Raw genomic sequence first — 24070 nt, 5'->3', positions numbered from 1 at the left:
AATCCGATCTGCTTTGTTACTCTCTGAGAGGTGAAATCTTCAATAGTTGGTGCACACGGACATCTCTCTGCTGCACCACAACAGTAGTGTAAGCCTTATTTTATATGTCCTGTAAAGGATAATCGCACGTACTCCCACATGACGGTTTGGCCGACAGCCGGGGCCTGGTCTCCAAGTCGCCCCGCATAAAGATGGTCGACTGGCGACTGGTTTCCCCAGTAACGGCGCGGGACGTTGGGTGACGTGGCGGCTGCAGGTTGGGACCGACGGTTGAGGAACCATCCTTCTCGGCGGTGAAAATGGTGAGTCTCAGCCACTCGTAATATGACACAGCTGGGTCGGAGACTTTTTTTTTCTGCCTACGCCGGATAATAAAATCTAAATCTCTTCATTCTGGGCCTCGAACCTTTGTACAGGGTTCAAGTTGTACTCGTGTCCTGCCGCTGGCCTCTTGCCGCATGAACGCCCAGGCCATGTCCCCATCGTAAATAGAAATCCCAATGCCCAATTCATAGAGAGCCTAATACCCCTTTTTGTAAACAGATATCCTAATGGCCAGGATAGTGTCTCCTTCATAAAGAGGGGACCTAATACCCAGGACAGTGCCCTCTTCATAAATTGGGAACCTAATGCTCAGGATGGTGTGAAGATGGGGAGCTTGATGTCCAGGACAGTGTGGAAATGGAAGCTTGAAAGCCAGGAGTGTGTGGAACAGAGAGCCTGATGCCTAAGTTGGTGTGTACTAAGAAGAGTCTGATGTGCATAACCCACTGCCCTCTTCAAAAGTAGGATTCTGTGCTGTTCATAAATAGAGCCTGGTCTCCAGGAAGGTGTGTAAATAGCCTAATGCTGGAGACATGTTCCCTTTGTAAATAGAAATGTCCTCTTCATAAATAGGAAGTCTGATGCCCATGACCATATGTAAGTAGTCTGATCTCCAGCACACTGCCCTCTGCATAAGTAGAGAACTTAATACCCAGGACAGTGTGTAAATAGAGAACATTGTGACAATGCTGCCTCTTTATCAAGGTTATGTTGTCCTTAGTTATTTTTTCAGAGATGTCGTAAAAGACACAAACTCCAAAAAATCTAAGTTGAAGGGTTTTGGGGCCAATTTGACTGCAGCTAGCAGACACTGTCTCGGTCAAGAGGCTATCAAGTTTTAAAAAAAGACTTGTACAATTCAAGGGGAGTTCTCCGAGCTCAGCTTTGCTCTGGTTTGGTTTGGTTTGGTTTTAGCACAGGTGTTGAAAAAGCTGCTAGAACCCAAAGAAGCAGGTCTAGGCTGATCCTCCTGTCCCTTTGGCTTGTCTCCTGTAAGACCCTGTGTTTGAGTTTACCTTTTGTCCCAAGGGGTGTTTATGGGGATTGTTGCAAGTTTTGGGAACAGCATCATGAAGTTGGGATAATCTGTTGGGTTTTCGGATAGGTTAAGTTCTTCAGTATTCTGTTCTCTTTTGTCTGTTTCTCATTAGGTAATCTTGTAAATAAATTCTGTTTTGTTTAAAACTAAGTGGTTTGACCAGCTGCATCTCTCCTGGAATATCCACTGTACACCTGCTTAAAACAACGAGCAAAGTTAGAGTCTGGGCTACTTTCGTAAAATGTTTTGAGAAGGTCTGGACTCGTCCATAACAACCCATTGCCTAGGACTGTGTCCTCTTCATAAATTAGGAGCTTGCCACTCAGGACAGTGAGTAAGTAGAGAGCCTAATGGCCAGGACGGTGTGGAAATGGGGAATTTGATGTCCAAGACCGTGTAGAAAAGGAGGACTCCATGTCCAGGACCATGTGGAATCGGAGAGCTTATTGCCTGGGACAGTATGGAAATGGGCGCTTCATGCTTGGGACAGTATGGAAATGGGGAGCTTGATGCCATAGACGGTGTGGAAATGGGGAGCTTGATGCCCAAGATGGTGTGGAAATGGGGAACTTGATGTTTGTGAATACAGGCATTGATGCCCCAGACAGTGTCTTTATCGTGAATGGAAAGGCTGATGCCCAAGACTTTTAAAAATTCGCTCGTGAGACATCGGCATCGCCAACTGGTCAGCATTGATTTCCTGTCTGTAATTGCCCTACAGAAGATGGTAGCGAGCTCCTTTCTTGAACTGCTGAAATCCCTGGTCCTGCAATGCCCTTAGTGATGGAATTTCAGGATTTTGACTCCAGCAACAGTGAAGAAACACAAATATATTTCTAAGTCAGGTGAGTGGCTTGAAGGGGAACTTAGCCATGGTGGTGTTCCCATATATCTCCTGCCTTGTCCTTTTAGGGGGAAGTAGTTTGGAAGGTGCTGTTTAATTTTCTGCAGTGCATCTTTGAACATTGCAATGAGCATTGGTGGTGGTGAGAGTGGATGATTGTAGATGTGATGCCAGTCAAGTGGGCAGCTTTGTCCCGGATGGTGTCCAGCTTCTTGAATCTTGTTGAAGCTGCACCCATCCAGGTAAGTAGGGAGTATTCTATCGCACTCCTGATTTGTGCCTTGTAGATAGTGGGCAAGCTTTAGGAAGTCAAGAAGTAAGTTACTCACTGAAATATTCTTAGCCCCTGACATACTTTTCTAACTACTGTATTTACATGGCGAGGTAAAGTTGGCTTACTGGTCATAGGTGCTCATCCAGGATGTTGATAGCAGAGGATTCAATGATGCTAACACCATTGAATATCAAGGGGCAGTGGTTAGATTGTCAGTTTATTGGAGTTGGCCATTGCCTGAAAATTGTATGGCATGAATGTTACTTGCCACTTATCAACCCAAGACTGGTTATTGTCCAAGACTTAATGCATTTGAACCTGGGCTGAAAATGTGTTGCTGGAAAAGCGCAGCAGGTCAGGCAGCATCCAAGGAACAGGAGAATCGACGTTTCGGGCATAAGCCCTTCTTCGGGCATAAGCCGATTCTCCTGTACCTTGGATGCTGCCTGACCTGCTGCGCTTTTCCAGCAACACATTTTCAGCTCTGATCTCCAGCATCTGCAGCCCTCACTTTCTCCTGCATTTGAACCTGGCCAGCTTCAGTACTTACGAATGGTACTGAACACTGTGCAATGTCGGTGAACATCACAACATCTGACCTTTATAAAGGAGGGAAAGTCATTGAAGCAGCTGAAGATGGTTGGACTGAAGACACTACCCTGAGGAACTCTTGCAGATATGTCCTGGAGCTGAGATGACTGACCTAAAATTACCACAACTATCTTTATGTGCCAGGTATGGCTCTTACCAACAAAGAGCTTGTCCCCATGCATCTGCTCCCTTCTAGGTAGTAATGGTTGTGCATTTAGTGGGTGATGAATTTCTGCCGTGAGTTTTTTAGATTGTACACATTGCTGTGAGCTTTGGTGGTGAATGGAGAGGATATTTGTGGATGTGCTGCAAATCATGTGGGCAGCTTTGTGCTGGATGGTATCAAGGTTCTTAGTGTTGTTGGAGCTGCACCTATTCAGACAGATGGAGAGTATTCCATCACACTCCTGACTTGTGCCTTGTAGCTGGAGGGCAGGCTTTGGGGAGTAAAGCTGAGTCACTCATTGCAGTATTCCTAGCCTTTGACCTGTTCTTGTAGCCACTGTGATTATGTAGTGAGTCTTGTTCTACCTGCCTATCTCCTTTTCCACCTATCCACTCCACCCTCTCCTCCCTGACCTATCACCTTCATCCCCTCCCCCATTCGCCCATTGTACTCTATGCTACTTTCTCCCCTCCCCCACCCTCCTCTAGCTTATCTCTCCACGCTCCAGGCTCACTGCCTTTATTCCTGATGAAGGGCTTTTGCCCGAAACGTTGATTTCGAAGCTCCTTGGATGCTGCCTGAACTGCTGTGCTCTTCCAGCACCACTAATCCAGAATCTGGTTTCCAGCATCTGCAGTCATTGTTTTTACCATGTAGTGAGTCCAGCTGAGTTTCTGGTCAGTGGTAATCCACAAGAAGATTTTGTGTTTTTTAGTAATGGTAACATCATTGAATGTAAAGAGACTGTGATTACATTGTGTGTTATTGGAGATGTTCATTGCCTGGCTATTGTGGAGACTCTGCCCAAAGTGATTATTTAGTTGTCTACTACTGTGGACAACAAGATGTGGCAGCACTGCAGAGCTGATATCTCATCTGTTGGTTGTCAGATCACCTAGCTCTGTCTGTCACTTGCTACTTACGCTGTTTGGCACACGAGTAGTCATGTTTGGTCGCATCACTGGGCTGACTTGTCATTTTGAGTATGCCAGATCCTGCTCCTAACATACATTCTGCACTGCCATTGAACCAGGGTTGATCTTCTGGCTTGATGGTAAAGAATGATTCGGGGCCATGTCAGGCCATGCTGACCGGTTACAGATTATGTTGGAGTACAATTCTACTGTTAATGGCTCACAGTGAGTCATAGATACTCAGTCTTCAGTTGCCAGATCTGTTCGAAGTCTGTCCTATTTAGCAAAGTGCCCACACAACATGATGAAGTTAAAAGTCACACAACACCAGGCTATAGTACAACAGGTTTATTTGGAAGCACTAGCTTTCGTGGTGCTGCCTCTTCATCCACCTGATGAACAGGCAGCGCCTCAAAAGCCAGTGCTTCCAAATAAACCTATTGTACTATAACTTGGTTTTGTGTGATTTTTAACTTTGTCCACTCCAGTCCAACACCAGCACCTCTAAACCATGAACACAATGAAGGATATTCTCAATGTGAAAGTGGGACTTCATCTCGACAAAAACTATGCAGTGGTCATTCTTACCAATACTGTGATGGGCAAATGCAGCTGGCAGATTGGTTAGGATGAGGTCAAGTAAGTTTTTCCCTCTCGTTGTTGCTTCAACACCTGCTCCAGACGCAATCTAACATTTATGTCCTTTTAGGACCTGATGAGCTTGATCAGCACAATCGCTGCTGAGCCACACTTGCTGCTGGACATTGAAACCCCCAGTCAGAGTGCACTTTGTGCCTTTGACGCTCTCAGTGCTTGAAGCATTGTTCAACTTAGAGGCCTACTGATTTATCAGCTGAGGGAGGATAGTGCATGGTAATCTGCAGGAGATTTTCTTATTCATGTTTAATCTGAAGCCATGAATTGCATGGTATTTGGAGTCAATGTTGAGGACTCCGACCTGAATGAGTACCACTTTGCTGTCACCCACCCCCAGTCCTGAGGAAGGGTTACACCCAAAACATTGACTTCTCCACCTCCTGATTCTGCCTGGCTTTCTGTGTTCTTCCAGCCTCCTGTTTGTCCATCTTGGTTTCCAGCATCTGCAAATGTTTTTGCCACTTAATGGTCTTTGAGACAACTCTCCAATTTTGGCACTAGCCTCAGATGTTAGTAAAAAGGACTTGGCAGGATTGACAGCGCTGTTTCTGCCTTTGTCTTTTCTGGTGCCTAGGTCAATACCAGGTGTTCTGTCCGGTTTCATTTCTTTGTTGAGACTTCATAGCAATTGATACAGCATTGCAGAGGGTGGTTGAGAGTCATTGCTATTACTGTGGAGTCATGTGTAGGTCAGACCAGAGGAATTAGTGAACCAGGTGGCAAAATAATGGTTTCAAAGTCAACAATAGATTTTTAATTCCAGATTTTTTTTTATTGAATTCAAATTCCACCATCCGCTGTGATGGGAATTGAACATGGGTTCTCAGATCATTAGGTTAGTTTTCTGCAATAATTGTCAAACAATAATACCACGAGGCCATTGCCTCCCCATCATGAATAGAGAACCTAAAGCCCAGGAGACTTTCACTTTGTAGATAAAGAGCCTGATGCCAAGGCTGATGTGTGAATAGAGAGTGGAAATCAGGTTGGTGTGTGCATAGAAAGTCTCATGCCCAGGACAGTATCCTCGTCATGAATGCAGAGCCTCATGCATAGGACAGTGTGCAAATACAGAGCCTGATGCCTAGGAATCTCTCCCTTTCGTAAAGAGATAGCCGAATGCTCAGGGCACTACTTGTATATTACAGAGAAACCTCGATTATTCAAACGAGATGGGTGGGCACTATTTCGTTCAGATAATTGATTTATTCGGTTAATTGATTCAATGCCTCTCCTCTGGAGCTCGGAGCTTTCTGACCTTTCCTTTCTCCTTGCTCCCTCTCTCTGTCTCAGGGTTTGTTTCTGAGCAGAGATACACTTGTGTGTAAGAGGCCTGCAGCATTGCTGAAGGCTCCTGCACCCCTCATCAGTTCAATGGGATTGACACAGCGAGCACTTGCTAAGTCCTCTCCCTGTTCAGGAGACTAGGCATCAGCACATTACGCATGTGCCCCCACCCCCGTCCAACCCCTAACCCTGTCCAACCCTGGGTCACCCCCTCACCCCTGGCCATCTGGGGGTGGGGGGGGGTGGGGGGGAGGAGTCTCCATCGATGTCCAGGACTGTTCTCTGCAGCATTTTAGTAAACCAAGTTCGTTTTTAATCTTATAAACAAAAGACGCGATCAGTGTTGGAAACACCTCTTTTATGTAGTGTTTCTATCGGGACCTTGAGATCTCCTTCAGATAATATTCGGATAATTGAGGTTACTCTGTAAATAGTGTGCCTAACACACTCTTTACAGTCTTCAGCAGAGATAGTCAACATATTGTAATGTTGGGGGTGTGTAGTGTAAATATTTTAATATTGTTTTAAGACTTGGATTTTGACCTAGTGATAAGTGGATTTTAGTCTCTGTGTATGAGAGAGAGGGTTCCTGAAGGCTTATTGGGAATCTGTTTCCATTGAGAAAGAATTATGACTAAACATTTGAAGAACTTTAGTCTATTGTTAATTAGAAGGGTCAGGAATTGATTTGAAACAAAAATAGAGATTGTTAGGAAAGCTCAGCATGTCTGGCAGCATCTGTGGAGAGAAATCAGAGTTAATTTTTCGAGTGACGCTTCCTTAGAACCCAAATGTTAACTGTGATTTCTCTCCACAGATGCTACCAGGTATGCTGAGCTTTTCCAGCAATCTCCATATTCTTGTTTCTGATTTTACAGCATCCACAATTCTTTCAGTTTGTATCAGGGATTGATTGAGTTGCTTAGGGGAAACACCCATCGCTGCACACCTCCTGGCATCAGTTTGCAGATATGCTGATTGAAGTTGGATGTTTTTCTGGACCAAAGAATTAGTTCAGATAAGTTAGAAATACACCACATCAGTGTAATGGTTGAGATTAAAAGTTTCAGACTATAAATGGGTAGTGAGAACCATGACGTTATTTGAACTAATGATGGAAGTCTAAATTCAATGGTGTGAATACATCAGAAGAGTCGACATCTCTATTCACACACCAGCCTGGACATCTTTATCTAAACAGTGGAAGTCTCCTGGGCTTTAGGTTCTCTATTCACGATGGGGGAGGGGGTATTACTGCTGGATGATTATTGCAGAAACTAACCTCAAGACCCAGAATTAAGAGCAATAGCTAAGTCAAACTACAGATGTAATAAAGAAGAAAATTCTGTCTATTCGAGTACAGTGCACTATGCTATAATGCGTCTTTTGTCAGTATAACATGATAAATTGGGGACACTGTTTTTAAAGCATGTGTTGGCTGTAACATGATTGCCACCACATTATGCGATTTTTCTGTAACACGGGGTTGCATAAGAACGCAACCGTGGTATTATTAGAAGAACTATCTGTACTATAAAGAATTAAAAACAGAAGTTGCTGCAAGCTCAGCAGATCTGGCAGCATCTGTGGAGAGAAATCCAAAGTAAACATTTTGCGTCCAGTGACCCTTCCTCAGAATGGATGAAAGCAAGGAAAATAATGATTTTTATGCAGGAGATAGGGTGGGAGTAGGGGGTAACGATAGATGGAGATAGAGCCCAAAGAATGAGAGAAGAACAGTTGAACAGACAAAGGACTGGATAATGATCAGGCTCGGAGGATGATTAGCTGTTAATGGAGACCATTAGTGGCTAACAATAGGCTGTATGTCAAAACAGACCAAGTAATAGCAAGGCCTGGTGTGTGGGCATTGGGGTAATGACATTGGACAGCTCAAGCCCCATAATTGTTGAACTTAATATTGAGTCCGGAAAGCTGTAGAGTTAACAAATGGAAAATGACTTGCTGTTCTTCCAGTTTGCACTGAGCTTTGCTGGAGCACTGCAGGAAGCCTGCAGGAGATGTTGGCCAGGGAATAAGGTGGTGTATTGAAGTGGCATGCAGCTGGAACCTAAGAGGCTTTTTTGCAGACAGAACGTAGATAATCTATGAAGCAGACACTCAGTCTGCACTTCAATTCTCCAATGTAGCGGAGACCATAATGAGAGCACCAAGTGTAGTAAACTAGATTAAGTGAAATGCAGGTAAAGCGGAGCTTCATCTGGAAGGTGTATTTGGGCTTTTGGATACTGAGGAGGGAGGAAGCAAACAGACAGGTGTTGCACATGTAGTTGTAGAGGAAGGTGCCATGAGGCTGTGGAGGGTATTGAGAGTTAAGGAGGTGTGGACTAGGGTGTCCTGGAGCGAACGGTCCCTGTGAAAGCCTGAGAAGGGAAAGGAGGGGAATATATGGCTGGTGGTGGCATCCTGCTGGAGGTTGTGGAAATGATGGCTAATGGTCCTCTGGATGTGATGCAGGTGGGATGGTAAGTAAGGGCAAGGGGAACCCTATTGCTGTTGTGGGAGGGAAGAGAGGAGGTGAGGATCAAAGTGTGGAAGATGGGGTAGACCCGGCTGAGGGCTTTTTCAACTATAGTCTTGGGGAATACTCAGTTGAAAAAGAAGGTGGAATTTTGAAGGCATCTTTGTTAAAATTGGCATCATCAGAACAGAGGAGAAAGTGAGGACTGCAGATGCTGGAGATCAGAGCTTAAAAATGTGTTGCTGGAAAAGCGCAGCAGGTCAGGCAGCATCAAAGGAACAGGAGAATTGACATTTCGGGCATAAGCCCGATGATTCTTCTGGTCCTTTGATGCTGCCTGACCTGCTGTGCTTTTCCAGCAACACATTTTTAAACCATCATCAGACTAAAGCAGCAGAGCCGGAGGAACTGGAAAAATGGAATGGAGAATGGAAGCAGGGTATGAGGATGTATAGTCGAAGTAACTGTGGGAATTGTTTGGATTGTAATGAATATTGGTGCCCAGTCTACCCCTAGAAATGGAAACAGAGGTGTCAAGGAAGGGAAGGGAGGTGTGGCCACACTTGGAATATTGTGTACAGTTCTGGTCGCCCCATTACAAGAAGGATGTGGAAGCATTGGAAAAGGTGCAGAGGAGATTTACCAAGATGTTTCCTGGTCTGGAGGGAAGTCTTATGAGGAAAGGCTGAAAGACTTGGGTATGTTCTCATTGGAAAGAAGAAGGCTAAAGGGGGATTTGATTGAGACATACAAGATGATCAGAGGATTAGATAGGGTAGACAGTGAAAAACTTTTTCCTAGGATGATGACGTCAGCTTGTACGAGAGGGCATAACTACAAATTGAGGGGTGATAGATTTAAGACAGATGTCAGAGGCAAGTTCTCTACGCAGAGAGTGGTAAGGGCGTGGAATCCCCTACCTACTAACGTAGTCAACTCAGCCACATTAGAGAGATTTAAACAAACCTTTGATAAGCACATGAATGATTTTGGGATAGTGTAGGGGGATGAGCTGAGAGTAGTTCACAGGTCGGCGCAACATCGAGGACCGAAGGGCCTGTTCTGCACTGTATTGTTCTATGTTCTAGAGATGGAACAAGTGAAAGTGACGGCAGGGTGGAAATTGGAAGCAAAATCAACAAATGTTTCCAATTTTGGGCAAGAGAAGGAAGCAGTACCGATGATGTCTGATGTCATCAATATACCAGAAAAAGAGCTGTGGATGGGGGCTGGAACAAGGAGTGTTCCATGTACGCCACAAAGAGACAGGCGGGTACACATGGCCACCCTCTGAACTGAAGAAAATGAGAGGAGTTAAAAGTGAAGTGGTTCAGGATGAGGACAAGCTTGGCCACGTGGAGGAGGGTAGTGGTGGATGTGGATTGTTCATGTCTTTTTTTCAGGAAGAAGTGGAGAGCCCTGGGATCCTCCTGATAGGGGTTGGATGTGTAAAGGGTTGCACGTCCATGGTAAAGAGGAGGTGGTCTGACCCTGCAAACAGGAAATTCTGAAACTAACGCATCACAGGAATTTCAGAGGACAGGGACTGGTCAAGAGGAGGAAAAGTCTGAGACAAGGTAGGAAGAGATGAGTTCTGTGGAGCAGGAGCAGGCAGAAACAATGGGTCTGCCGGGATATTTCTGTTTGTGGATTTAGGGAAGCAAGTTGAAGTGAGCTGAGAGAGACTATCAGCTTACAACCACTGTGGGGGAGATCACTTCATGAAATAAGGTTGGTGTCTGTGCTGAGCACAATGGCCTGATGTTCAATGGTGATGTCATGGATAAAAGGAAGTATCTGAGAGTTAGTGCTCAGTCTCTGCAATGTAGAGGTCAGTAAGCCAGACAACAACAGTACCACCCATATGAACAGACTTAATTACAAAGTCAGAGTTGGATCTGAGAACATGGACTGCAGTCAGTTCCTGGGAGAAACTTGCTTCTGATTTCCAACATCTGCTGTTCTTTAGGTTTTTATTGAACTATAAAGGTTTTATTTTGGGATGAAGAGTATTTTATTTTTCACTGTGTTCTGAAATATTTCAAATTATATATAAATAACTTAGTCTATTCTATTTTATCATTCCTTTTGCATGGTAAACTTCTGTTTTATTGTTGAAACCATATCTGTAACATTGTGTGCTTGTTTTTCTATGAAAGACCAGCTTGTTAAATAAAAAAGAATATAAACTATTAGCTGAGGAGAAAGTAAGGACTGCAGATGCTGGAGATCAGAGCTGAAAATGTGTTGCTGGAAAAGCGTTCTTCCTGACCTCTCCGCCCCCACCCCAGTCTGACCTATCACCCTCACCTTGACCTCTTTCCACCTATCGCATTTCCGACGCCCCTCCCCCAAGTCCCTCCTCCCTACCTTTTATCTTAGCCTGCTGGACAAACTTTCCTCATTCCTGAAGAAGGGCTTATGCCCGAAACGGCGATTCTCCTGTTCCCTGGATGCTGCCTGACCTGCTGCGCTTTTCCAGGTTCACATAAACTATTAGCTGTCAAACAAGACATCAATGTGGAATCTGATCTATTCAGTAATGACACCTACTGGGAGCATAAAAGTATAGACTTCTCCATTTGAGAGGAGGAGAAAGTGAGGACTGCAGATGCTAGAGATCAGAGTCCAAGAGTGTGGTGCTGGAAAAGCACAGCCGGTCAGACAGCATCCGAGGATTGGGAGAGTTGATGTTTCGAGCACAGGTTCTTCATCAGGAATGAGGGGGTGGCCTAAGTGGGCTAAGAGATAAATGGGAGGGGGTTGGGGCTGGAGGGAAGGTAGGAATGCAATAGGTAGATGAAGGAGGGGTGAAGGTGATAGGTCAGAGAGGAGGGTGGAGCGGATAGGTGGGAAGGAAGGTGGACAGGTAGGACAGTTCAAGAGGGCAGTGCTGAGATGGAAGCTTAGATCTGGGAAAAGGTGGCGGAGGGGAAATGACGAAACTGATGATATCCACATTGATTCCCTGTGGTTGGAGGGTTCCAAGGCGGAAGATGTGGTGTTCTTCGTCCAGGCATTGAGTGGCTTGATTGGCGGTGGAGGGAGCCCTGGACTTGCATGTCACTAGTGGAGTTAGAGGGGAATTTAAAGTGCTCAGCCACAGGGTGAAAAAACCTGCGCCCACACCACCCCCCTCAGCTCCATCGAAGGCCCAAAGAATCCTTTCACATCCGACAGAGATTTACCTGTACTTGCACAAACATCATCTACTGTGTCCGTTGCTCCTGATGAGGTCTCCTCTACATTAGGGAGACAGAGCACCAACTTCCAGAATGTTTCAGGGAACGTCTCGGGGGGACACGCAATAAACAGCCCCACCGGCCTGTGGCTGAACAATTTAAATCCCCCTCCCATTCCTCCAAGGACAAGCAAGTTCTGGGCCGCCTCCACTGCCAAACACTAGCAACCCGATGCCTGGAGGAGGAATGCCTCATCTTCCACTTCAGGAGTCTCCAACCATACAGCATCAATGTTGATTTCACCAGTTTCCTCATTTCCCTTTCACCCACCTTATCCCTGATCCAACCTTCCAACATGGCACCGCCGTTATGAACTGTCCTACCTGTCCATCTTCCTTCCCACCTATCTGCTCCACCCTCCTCTTCGAACCTATCATCTTCACCCCCACATTCATTTACCTATTGGATTCCCATTCACCTCTTTCCCGCCCCCCCCACCACCACCACCCCTAATTTATCACTCGGCTCCCTTGGGCCACCCCTCATTCCTGATGAGGAGCTTATGCTTGAAATGTCGAATCTCCTGCTCCTCGGATGCTGCCTGAGCAGTTCTCCATTTGAGAGCCTAATGCCCAGGGCACTGACCTCTTGCTTAATTTGAGACCTATGTTACCCCAGACACTGAGCCCTTCAGTTGATAAACTGCTTTTTAACCTGTTAAACAAAGAATTATTTACCTGGAATTCTAAATTCAAGGTACAGGACACAAGACTTAAATGTTAAATGATATTTTAGTGCATAGACCCTGTCAGATCTGACACACATTTCCAGGATTTCCTGTCCATATTTCACAACAGGACATTTATTGTTGAAGTGCTTCATAGCATCATAGAATTCAGAGGGGACAAACTTGGAGGGCTCATCCACTGAGGCAAAGCGGGTGGAACTTAAAAATATTCACTATGATGGGATTATATTATAGGCCCCCTCACCCCCCCAACTGCCGTCGAGACATTGAGGAACAAGTACCATATATACTCGAGTAATAGTTGATCTCATGCAAATGTTGATGCCTTATTTTTGGCCAAATAATCTGGAATTTTCCATATATCTCATGTAAAAGTCATCCTTAATTCTTCACAGATAACAGATCAACATTTATGAGTAAGTGTGGTGGCCGTCATGTCCCGCTCAGGCCTTGCAGTCGGTTGTTCCATTCTGCTCCCAGCCTTCCAGTCCTCTGGCAGTAATGTTCCGTTCCAGGTTTTCAGAACTACCGTAATTCGTTTTTATTCCCTTTATTCGTTGGGCTTCTGCTAATGATATGGTATGAATTCTGACGGGCATGAATTTCACAGTATTTGGGCAGATTGTGGAAGGATGACAAGGCTTAGACAGGGCAAAATTTGTTAGGTGCACCAAGGTGGTTTCTTTAAATGGTATGTGAATAGTCCAACTAGAGGATGGGCCATACTGGACGTACTGGATGATGAACCTGGCCAGGTGACTGACCCTTCAGTGGGAGAGCAGTTTGGAAACAGTGATCACAACTTGTAAGTTTTAAGATAGCTATGAATAAGGATAAGTCAGGATCTTGTGGCAGATTGCTAAATTGGGGGAGAGCAAATTACATAAGTATTAGGCAGGAGCTAGGGACCACCCTCCCAATCCCTAATAACATTTTATACTATATAATGTATCCAGTCACAGATTTTCACCTGGATTGCAGTTTTTCGCACATTTATTCTATTATTCCTACTATGCTCAGAGGAGCATAAGACCTTTTCTTTCAGCTTTAAATCTCAGAAATAAGTAAATTAAACTGTCTACTCATGATGATTGATCACTATATAGAGTCGAGGAACATTGAAAATGGTTTAGGCACATTGAAGAATATTGCTGAGAATCTTACTGATGCACTGTGTAAATTTATATTCCATGGTCCCGAATGGCTTTTTCCCATGAAATGTTAGGACAAAATAAAATTTCCTCACTGCTTTAGTGATGCTTAGAAATAGGAGTATGAGTTCCTGGGGTATATGAAATTCCATCCGATAGTAAGAATGTGCAGCTGCAGACGAAACAGAGTCAGGGAATAGTGATGACCAAGAAGGGCTGTGCAACATGCACAAAAATGTTCATTGCATTATTTTGACAAATGGATTACTTTGTTTGAAACAATTTATTTCAGGTGCCACTTGATACTGATGATCTGTTGTTTCGAATAAGAGGGGGACTTTATTTGGATGGAATCCTCAACAAAACCGATGGTGCGTATGTTACCTATTAGATCTATTTTGAAATTTGAATTTAATGTATTCTTCTAAAGTAGATTGTTTTGCACCATTGAGTAACTAAGAATTTTTTGCTCCACTTTAGCAATGTTAATTTTTTGTGCTCTAATTCTGAATTCATTTCTTATTTTTATTTCAGATTAGAGGCTGTTGTGGAAAATTTCAGTTTCTTTGTGCTAACTATTTATTAGTTTGCATCTCTGATATTTCTTTTAGAGTTACCCGTTTGGGCAGTCTCAGTTTGTCATCAATTCTCATTCCTCTTTCATGACAGTTTCACCATTTCTTTTGCTCAAAAATAATAGTGAAAATTTGTTCTAACCATTTGTTTCCTTGGTTGTCTATAAACATGTTATAATTGATAAGACTCTGACCAGTTCCAATAAAGGCAGATTATGAGAGGTTAGAAATTCAGCAGGTACCTGGTTTATTAGAATGACACAAAGAGCCAAGGATAAGAAATACCTATTTGATCCACCAAGCCCTTGTTATTTAATATTTCTACAGAAAATACTGGAAGCACACAGCATATCAGTTTGGCACCTCTGAAGAGGGCAGCCTGGTTACAATTTGATCCTTTTTTTTAAATCTTGACTGCCATGTGCTGTACTGTTATTTTAAGTGGACGAAAAGAGACTTTCACAGGAGTTTAGATTTGGTAAATCAAGACTTGGGTACAAAGACATTTTTATTATGTGCAGCACTGTATTCTATACTGACACAAAAGTGATTTATCTAAATTCATTATTTTTAATGACAAATTACATTCAAATGTAGAAGGCCTATTTATGTCATTAGTTTTCTCCATGCGTAAATGGCTTTACAGGAGTTTCCTGCTGTCCCAGGATCGACATAAGTTTCCATCATGACAAATTGCTTATCTGGATATAGGTTTCCTCGCTGAACTAGCAGGTTTGTTTTCAGACGTTTCGTCACCATACTAGATAACATCTTCAGTGAGCCTCTGGATGAAGCACTGGTGGTGTAGCCTGCTTTCTATTTATGTGTTTTGGTTTCCTTGGGTTGGTGATTTCAGTCAGTTGAAGTTAAAAAGTTTTTTGTCTTATCCTGTAGATAATGTGGACAATCTCTATACGATAAATGGAAGCACTATACCCATGATTGAACTGATTAGTGATTTACAGAAGAAAATCTCTATATGCTTCCATTCATCATAGAGATTGTCCACATTATCTACAGGATAGACAGAAAACTTTTCAACTTCAACTGACTGAAATCCAAAAAGAAAACCATATTAACCTTGCTTGTGGAAATTCAGTATGCAGCTGGCAACATCACTCCTGCACTGTTTAGACTGTTGCTACATTAGACTAACAGGCAGAAAACTACACATCAGGATACATGTACATCAACTTGTCACAAAAAGACATGACCCACTCTCACTAGTATCCTTGCATACGGATGAGGAAGGACATCACTTCGACTGGGACAACACATCCATCCTAGGACAAGCCGAACAGAGACACGCATGAAAATTCCTAGAAGCATGGCATTCCAACCAGAACTCTTATCAACAAACAAATTGAGTTGGATTCCATTTACCACCCCTTGAGAAAAAGAACAGGAAATTACATCACCATAGGAAATGATGTCACCACAGGAAATGGCATCGCTAACCCAAGGAAACCGAAACACATAAATAGAAAGCAGGCTACACCACCAGTGCTTCATCCAGAGGCTCACTGAAGATGTTATCTAGTATGGTGACAAAACGTCTGAAAACAAACCTGCCAGTTCTGCATTTAAAAATAAACTAATATACTAAAGTAATTAGTTACTGCTAAAATGCACAACAACATATTGTATAATTTTGCAAGAACTGAAATCAATCCACAAGGCACTAATGTACCATGTTCAAAAGCATTTTTCATCAGCATCTCTGGGTGCATTAACTGAATATTCTCTTTTAATGGATGCACAATTCAGCCTTTCACAATTGCTCTCATGATAATATAGTTTACATGGAATGTGTGGAACTCACATCCCTGGGGTGGTGGAGTCCAGAACTAGAGGGCATAGGTTTAGATTGACAGGGGAAAGATATAAAAGGGACCTAAGGGGCAACGTTTTCACGCAGTGGGTGGTGTGTGTATGGAATGAGCTGCCAGAGGTGGTGGAGGCTAGAACTATTGCACCATTTAAAAGGCATCTAGATGGGTATATAAATAGAAAGGGTCTGGAGGGATATGGGCCGGGTGCTGGCAAGTGGGACTAGATTAGGCTGGGATATCTAGTCAGCATGGACGAGTTGGACCGAAGGATCTGTTTCCATGCTGTACATCTCAGTGACTCTATGACTCTAAATCTAATATACCTTTTATACGAATATATAGACTACTAGGTGTAGCGAACAGGATACTGATTCAGTGAAATCCTATGGTTTTTTTTTAAATCAATTGTAATTTTAAAAAATACTTCCAAACTTATTTGTTTGGCAGTGAAGTACATTTGAGATATGGTCACGGAAGTCTATCTGTTGTCACATAAAAAGCAGTGACCAGATAATTTGTTTTAGTGATGCTTGTAAACTACAAAGGTTGGTCAAGGTATTGAAAGAATTTTAGTACAATTCTTTGAATGTGGTCAAAGGATCTTTTTATTCTAGCCTCAGGGAAGGTTCTAATTTTGTAGAAGGGAGGGGGAGTAAACAAGTGGATCTTCTTTGAAGATCAAGGACTGGGCACAGATTTCTTCCTGGCAGGCTACCTGTACATTCATCAAGGTTGAAAATATTTCTGCCCAAGCAAAGGAATCTACCACTGAATACAAGTGCAAAACACTCATACTCTGAATGGTTTGCAGGGGTAACTGCAACAGCAGCCTGGTGCATCACAAGTAAGAGGTGCAACTTCAATGACTGATACCAAGGACTGATGACATTACTAAGCCCATCTCTTCTGCCATTGTCTTTTTGCTTTTTATAGTAACTTGATCCACTCAGTCATTTTATCACATCCTCCCCTCTAGGACCTTTTTGCACAATACAATATCTGCTCTTTCACCTCTCTTCTCACCATCCAAGACCCTAATCACTCCTTCCAAGTGAAACAGTGATTTACCTGTACAATTTTCAGTTTAGTGAGTTGTCACTACATTAGAAACACCAAGTGTAGACTGGGTGATTACTTTGTGAAACACCTCTGTTCAATTCACAAATATGAATTTGTAATTCCTGTCGCTTGTCATTTAAGTTCTTCATCTTGGTCCAACTCTGAATCTTTTTGTCCATGACCTATCTTGGTCTCTTCCTGCTTTGTTCAGATGTTTATTATACAATTATTCATATCTAATCTGGACAGAGCCTTTGACTATACATATCACCATACTGTTTTGCATCAAATGATCTTATGTTAGTGTGGTGACAATGGGTGATTAAGTATCACAAATCATGTCATTGCTCTTCCTACCCTTTCCTATTTCCATTGGTTTCAGTAAACAACTTTCCTTCTGTTCTGATGAAAGATGATCAACCTGATACAATAACTGAGGAATTTTTACCTTCGTTGTGGTGGGAGGAAGGGCACATAATGGAGTAAGGCGAAAGTGAGGACTGCAGATGCTGGAGATTCGAGCAGAGAGTGCGGTGCTGGAAGAGCACAGCAGGTCAGGCAACATCCGAAGAGCGGGAAAATCGACCTTTCAATATGAATAGGAAGGGTTTGGAGGGATATGGGCCGGGTGCTGGAAGGTGGGACTAGATTGGGTTGGGACAAGTTGGACCAAAGGGTCTGTTTCCATGCTGTACATCTCTGACTCTATCAGGAAGTTGACAATGATAGGATACCTGGCCCCTTCCTAATATCTCAGAAACCAACTTTCAGGCAAGATGATTTATGGATGATTTCTGGACATAATACCCTCCAGTCCTGGTCAAATCCTTACAAATCTTTTCTGCACCTTTTCTAAATTAATAATATTCTTCCTATAGCAGGGCAAACAGATCTGTATGCAGTACTCCAAAAGTGGCCTCATCAATGTCCTGTAGAGCAGCAGCATAATGTCCCAACTCCTATAGTCAGTGTTGTGATGAATGAAGGCAAGCATGCCAAACAACTGTTTCATCACCTTGTCTACCTGTGATGCCACTTTCAAAGAACTATGTACCTGAGGTGCTTCTTAAAACCTAGCTCTCTGAAAGGCATTTGCAAGTCTGGTGTAAAATCTCCTAATGTTGTTTGTCAAATTGTATTTTATAATGCTCTTAAAGGGCCTGGGGATATCTTAGTGCTTTAAAGTCAGTTGTTGATTTTGTTTTATTTCTTGTGCATTGATATCTGTGCTGGAAATGTGTTGCTGGAAAAGCGCAGCAGGTCAGGCAGCATCCAGGGAACAGGAGAATCGACGTTTCGGGCATAAGCCCTTCTTCAGGAATGAGAAAAGTTTGTCCAGCAGGCTAAGATAAAAGGTAAAAAGTGAGGTCTGCAGATGCTGGAGATCAGCGATGGAAATGTGTTGCTGGAAAAGCGCAGCAGGTGTCAGGCAGCATCTAGGGAACAGGAGAATCGACGTTTCGGGCATTAGCCCTTCTTCAGGGCTATTGCATCCTCTATTGCATCATCTATTGCATCCTCTGCACCCGATGTGGCCTCCTCTATATTGGGGAGACAGGCCGGCTACTTGCGGAGCGTTTCAGAGAACACCTCTGGGACACCCGGACCAACCAACCCAACCACCCTGTGGATCAACATTTCAACTCCCCCTCCCACTCCACCAAAGATATGCAGGACCTCTTTCCACCTATCACATTTCCGACGCCCCTCCCCCAAGTCCCTCCTCCCTACCTTTTATCTTAGCCTGCTGGACAAACTTTCCTCATTCCTGAAGAAGGGCTTATGCCCGAAACGTGAATTCTCCTGTTCCCTGGATGCTGCCTGACCTGCTGCGCTTTTCCAGCAACACATTTCCAGCTCTGATCTCCAGCATCTGCAGACCTCACTTTCTCCTCATTGATATCTGTGACCATCTAGTTGAACATTTATTGCCCATCGCTAATTGCTCTGGAGAAGAAGATAATAACTCCTTTCTTGAACCACTTCAATCCTTGAGGTGTCGGGACATGTTGTGATACTGCTGTTTTAATACTGCAAGAGTGAAATAACAGTTATATAGTTCCAAGTTAGGATGGTGTGTAGTTTGGAAGGGAACTTGGAGGTGGTGGTGTTCCCATGCATTTGCTGTCCTTTTTCTTCGGGATTGTTAAGGTTGAGTTAGGATGGTACTGTTGAGCCATGCATCTTGTAGATGGTGAATGATTTGGTCAATGTGCAGCATCAATGAAGGGAGTGAAATTGGAGATGATGGATAGGTTGCCAATCAAACTAGCTTTTTTTGACCTATATAGTGTCAAACTTAGTGAGTGTCATTTGGAGCTACATTCATTCAAACAAATGAAGAGTATTTCCTCGCACACCTGGCTTGTGCTTTATAGATGGTGGACAGGCATGGACAGGTGAGTTTACAAGCCTCTGACCTGCTTTTGTAGCCACAGTGTTTGTATTGTTGATTCACTTCAGTTTTTGATCCATGCTAAGCCTCAAGATGTTAACAGTGGAGGATTCAGCAATTGTAATGACCCTGAATGTCAGGGGGCAATGGTTCAATTCTCTCTCATCGAGGATAGTTATTGTCTGACGCTTGTGTGCCATAGAACTGTTATGCAATTTATAAATATGAGTATTGACATCTACAGAACTTGTAACATTGTTTCTTTTTTGATATCAGAGATCGGAATTAAAGAAGGCTTGTCAGAAGCCATAAAGAATTTGATTGCGAAAGTGAATTCACAGTCTTTCGTCTTATTTGGTTGGGAGAGTTCTCTATATGTTTGGCCAAAATCCCATTTGAACACTTTGCCTACAGAACTGCAAGAGGACAGCACCTGCAAAAGCATCTTAAAACTTGTGCCGTAAGTAGCAGAGTGGAATGTATGTTTTGGGGGTGGACATGAGATTTTGAGTTAGACTTATGGCGTTAATGTTAAACTTCTGAATATCCATTTTGTTTCCTGGTATAGATTTGATCCTTTGAAGTTTTGATTGTGTCTGGAGACTCTTTGAGCCATGTAACTTTAGCAGTAAAATAGAACCCTTCTGATGAAGGGTGACTGGACCCAAAATGTGAACTCTGCTTTCCCTCCACAGATATTGCCAGACCTGCTGAGTTTTCCAGCAATTTCTGATTTTAATTCTAATTTCCAGCATCTGCAGTACTTTTTTGTTTGAACAGTACAATAAAATTGTCTGCAGTTATGCCCCAGGGTGGGCTAGAAGTAAGCATAATTTGATATGTTAAATTGCAAGTCTCAAACAAAGACAGCATCACCTTTATTGCTGCCCTCTCCAGTTCTGGCCTCTTGAGTGTTTCTGGTTTTCGTCTTTGGTGGGCCTGCACTTGGCTGCCTAGAAACTCTGAATTTTTCTTGCTCTAAAATGCTCTTTTTGTACTTCTATTTCTTCCTTTCTGGTCATGATTTGGAGATGCCAGTATTGGACTGGGGTGTACAAAGTTAAAAATCATACAACACCAGGTTATAGTCCAACAGGTTTAATTGGAAGCACACTAGCTTTCGGAGCGACGCTCCTTCATCAGGTGGTAGTGGAGGGCTCAATCCTAACACACGGAATTTATAGCAAAAATTTACAGTGTGATGTAACTGAAATTATACATTGAAAAATTGATTGTCTGTTAAGCCTTTCGTCTGTTAGAATACAGTGATAGTTTCACTTCTTGCATGTATAAATCACAAAGCCTTTTTTAAAAAATGTTGCATTCTCGGGTTAGCTGTTAACAATGGGTGATAGCTAGACAATATGTTGAAGGTGTTGGCCCCCTGTGTTCTCTGCCTATGCCATGATATTTAGATTGATTCTAATCTAAGATGTGAGATAACGGAGTTTTACATAAATTCATGCAGTTTTTGATTAACAATCAATTTTTCAATGTATAATTTCAGTTAAATCACACTGTAAATTTTTGCTATAAATTCCGTGTGTTAGGATTGAACCCTCCACTACCATCTGATGAAGGAGCGTCGCTCCGAAAGCTCGTGTGCTTCCAATTAAACCTGTTGGACTATAACCTGGTGTTGTGTGATTTTTCCGTGTGTTAGGATTGAGCCCTCCACTACCATCTGATGAAGGAGCGTCGCTCAGAAAGCTCGTGTGCTTCCAATTAAACCTGTTGGACTATAACCTGGTGTTGTGTGATTTTTAACTTCCTTTCTGGTGTTACTTTAAACCAACCTCCTTGACCAATATCTCCTTGGTGTCAAATTTGATAGTGGTCCTGTGAAATACCTTGTGTCTTTCACAGAGTAAACTATCACCATAAGAATGCAGGTTTCTGCAATGTGAATTTTTTTTGAGAATATATGTAGCTTTATGCCAAATAATACTATTGGCTCATTGAGTGACAGATTAATTAGGATTTGGAGTTTTGAATCAAAAGCCAAACTTTTGTAATTTGCAGATGTTATCAAATTGGGAGTACTAACGTTGCTTCTAATGAATTTTCGGAGAACATTAATGAAGTTGCAGAATGGCTAAATAATTAGCAAGTTAAGTTCAAAGCATATAAATGTGTGACACAGTAATATGATTAGAGAGGGAACTTCTTACAAAATGAGAAAGTTCTGTCTGAGGTAGATAATGACTGGAATCTCGGAGTACAAATACATCAATCATTAAATGTGTGTAATGTGTTAGCAAAGCAAGTGATGCACAAGGTGCAAGTGGAGGAGGTGGGCTGAACCTGAGGTTTGTCCACACCAGTCAGCGTTCATTCTTTCTTTTCTCTTCTTTTTAGCTCTTTTTATTTTTTTCTTCGTTTTCTTTTCTTTTTAAGTCTGGCAATCACTGGTGAAGGAGAAGGCCCCTGGCAGCAGCACCAGGGTGATCTGGACACCGTTCCACTCCAGCCGGGTTCTCCCGGTGATTGAGGAGCAGGTGCTGGGCTGACTCCACTGGCCCGGACTTGGAAGCTAGGCTGAGAATGCAGGTCCGCAGCTAGGAATGGGCGCCTAAAGGGGAAGTCGCAGTCTCAGTATGGTTTAATGGTCTTGTCCCAGCATATCTCATCCTGGTGTAAAGGATTTATTCCTGTGTGGAGGTCTTCTTCATCTTCTACATCCAGGTATTCCAGTGGCCTGGCAAGAGGTCTCGGCCAAGCATGACGGTCTTCTTTGGTGGAGGCTTCCAACCCAATATTCCAGAGGCGTGACGTGGCGGTCTTGTCCCGGCATGGTGTTCTCGTTCTGGAATGGCAGTCTTGTCCTAGCTACATTTACAGGGCCTTCCATTGTTCCTTACTCTGCTTTCCCCAAGCCCAGGAGCAGTTAACTGTGATGAACTTTTGTCTTAATTTTACTTTATTTTGATTATTATATATGATTTTTGTCATTAATATAGGCATTATGGTTGGGAGACTTATAAAACTTTTCAATGTATTTTTTATGTAAAAGTACATGTGACAAATAAATTTCCATTCTGTTCTATTCCATTCCATTCCATTCCGTTCTGATTTATTCTGTAAAATAGCAAAACAAGCCCCATCTTTTAAATCTAGAAGGGCAGAATAAAAAAGTAGAGAAGTTATGCTAAATCCACATAGGTCAAATCTTTTGAGTGCTACATGCAGTTCTGATTGTAGTATTGTTTAAAAAAAAATACATAGATGCACTGATGAGGGTGCTGACTGCCTGTGTCTCTTCTGTGGTATGTGCACACCTGAGTGCCCCTGAAGAGAGAGCACACAGTGTCCATTGATACGATTTAGGATTTTCACAACCTGTGGCTCCGGAGGGGTTAATTTTAAATTTAAGTTTGATACAATTTACAATACTGCTTTAAGAGGCTATCAGGTAGGTTAATATTTTACTTTGCTCAAAAGTAAATATCCAACCAAAGTTTACTATAATGGAATATTTCACCGTAGAACCCTGCAAGTTTCTGCTAGTTTGTATTGTTTTTCAGACACTGTGCCATGTCATTGAAAGACGAGCATTGGAAATACAGGGAATGGTGTAAGATTGTTTTATTTATGTGATATAAAAGCTACAGTTGCGAAAAAAACTGAGAGATTGTCCTCTCCAATCCAAATAAATTTTAAGCATGATAAGTCTCAAATACTTCCAAACTGAACAACCTCTCTGGCAATGGAAATTAGTTTGTACAATTATGGAGTCAAATAGCTTTAGATTTGAATTATTGTTGGAGATTTTGAAAAATTAAATATCATTTATTAGCTTTCTCTTTTTCTTATTGCTCTCTCTCGAAGCCTTTCTTTGCCATTCATGATTTCACACTGTGTATCTGATTTGCTATTGGTTCAGACATTAACTTTTCATTCTGGTTGTTGAGGAACTGCTATTCAAGGTTGACAATAGACAATAGGTGCAGGAGTAGGCCATTCTGTCCTTCGAGCCTGCACCACCATTCAATATGATCATGGCTGATCATCCTTAATCAGTATCTTGTTCCTGCCTTATCTCCATAACCCTTGATTCCACTATCCTTGAGAGCTCTATCCAACTCTTTCTTTAAATGAATCCAGAGACTGGGCCTCCACAGCCCTCTGGGGAAGCGCATTCCACACAGCCACCACTCTCTGGGTGAAAAAGTTTCTCCTCATCTCTTGTCCTAAATGGTCTACCCTGTATTTTTAAGCTGTGTCCTCTGGTTTGGCACTCACCCATCAGCGGAAACATGTTTCCTGCCGCCAGAGTGTCCAAACCTTTAATAATCTTATATGTCTCAATCAGATTCCCTCTCAGTCTTCTAAACTCAAGGGTATACAAGCCCAGTCGCTCAAATCTTTCAGTGTAAGGTAGTCCCGCCATTTCGGGAATTGACCTCGTGAACTTACGCTGCACTCCCTCTATAGCCAGAATGTCTTTCCTCACACCTGGAGTATTGTGTGCAGTTCTGGTCTCACCCAGGGCCCTGTACAGCTGCAGAAAAACCTCTTTGCTTCTGTACTCAATCCCTCTTGTTATGAAG

The 24070-nt window shown here is 42.9% G+C and overlaps 1 protein-coding gene across 1 annotated transcript in view; it reads left to right on the top strand.

Moving 5' to 3' along the window:
• Positions 1-458: 458 nt before the first annotated feature.
• LOC122556135 (ufm1-specific protease 2-like) overlaps positions 459-24070 on the top strand; it is a 62933-nt gene continuing 39321 nt past the window's right edge. The window contains exons 1-4 of the mRNA XM_043702623.1: positions 459-484; positions 2193-2208; positions 13952-14030; positions 19797-19980. Of these exons, the coding sequence (XP_043558558.1) occupies positions 459-484; positions 2193-2208; positions 13952-14030; positions 19797-19980 (305 nt within the window). The remainder of the gene's footprint in view (positions 485-2192; positions 2209-13951; positions 14031-19796; positions 19981-24070) is intronic.

This window comes from Chiloscyllium plagiosum, chromosome 2, assembly GCF_004010195.1.
Source record: "Chiloscyllium plagiosum isolate BGI_BamShark_2017 chromosome 2, ASM401019v2, whole genome shotgun sequence".
Classification (NCBI taxonomy): Eukaryota; Metazoa; Chordata; class Chondrichthyes; order Orectolobiformes; family Hemiscylliidae; genus Chiloscyllium; species Chiloscyllium plagiosum.
This window is presented reverse-complemented; position numbering and strand designations above follow the sequence as displayed.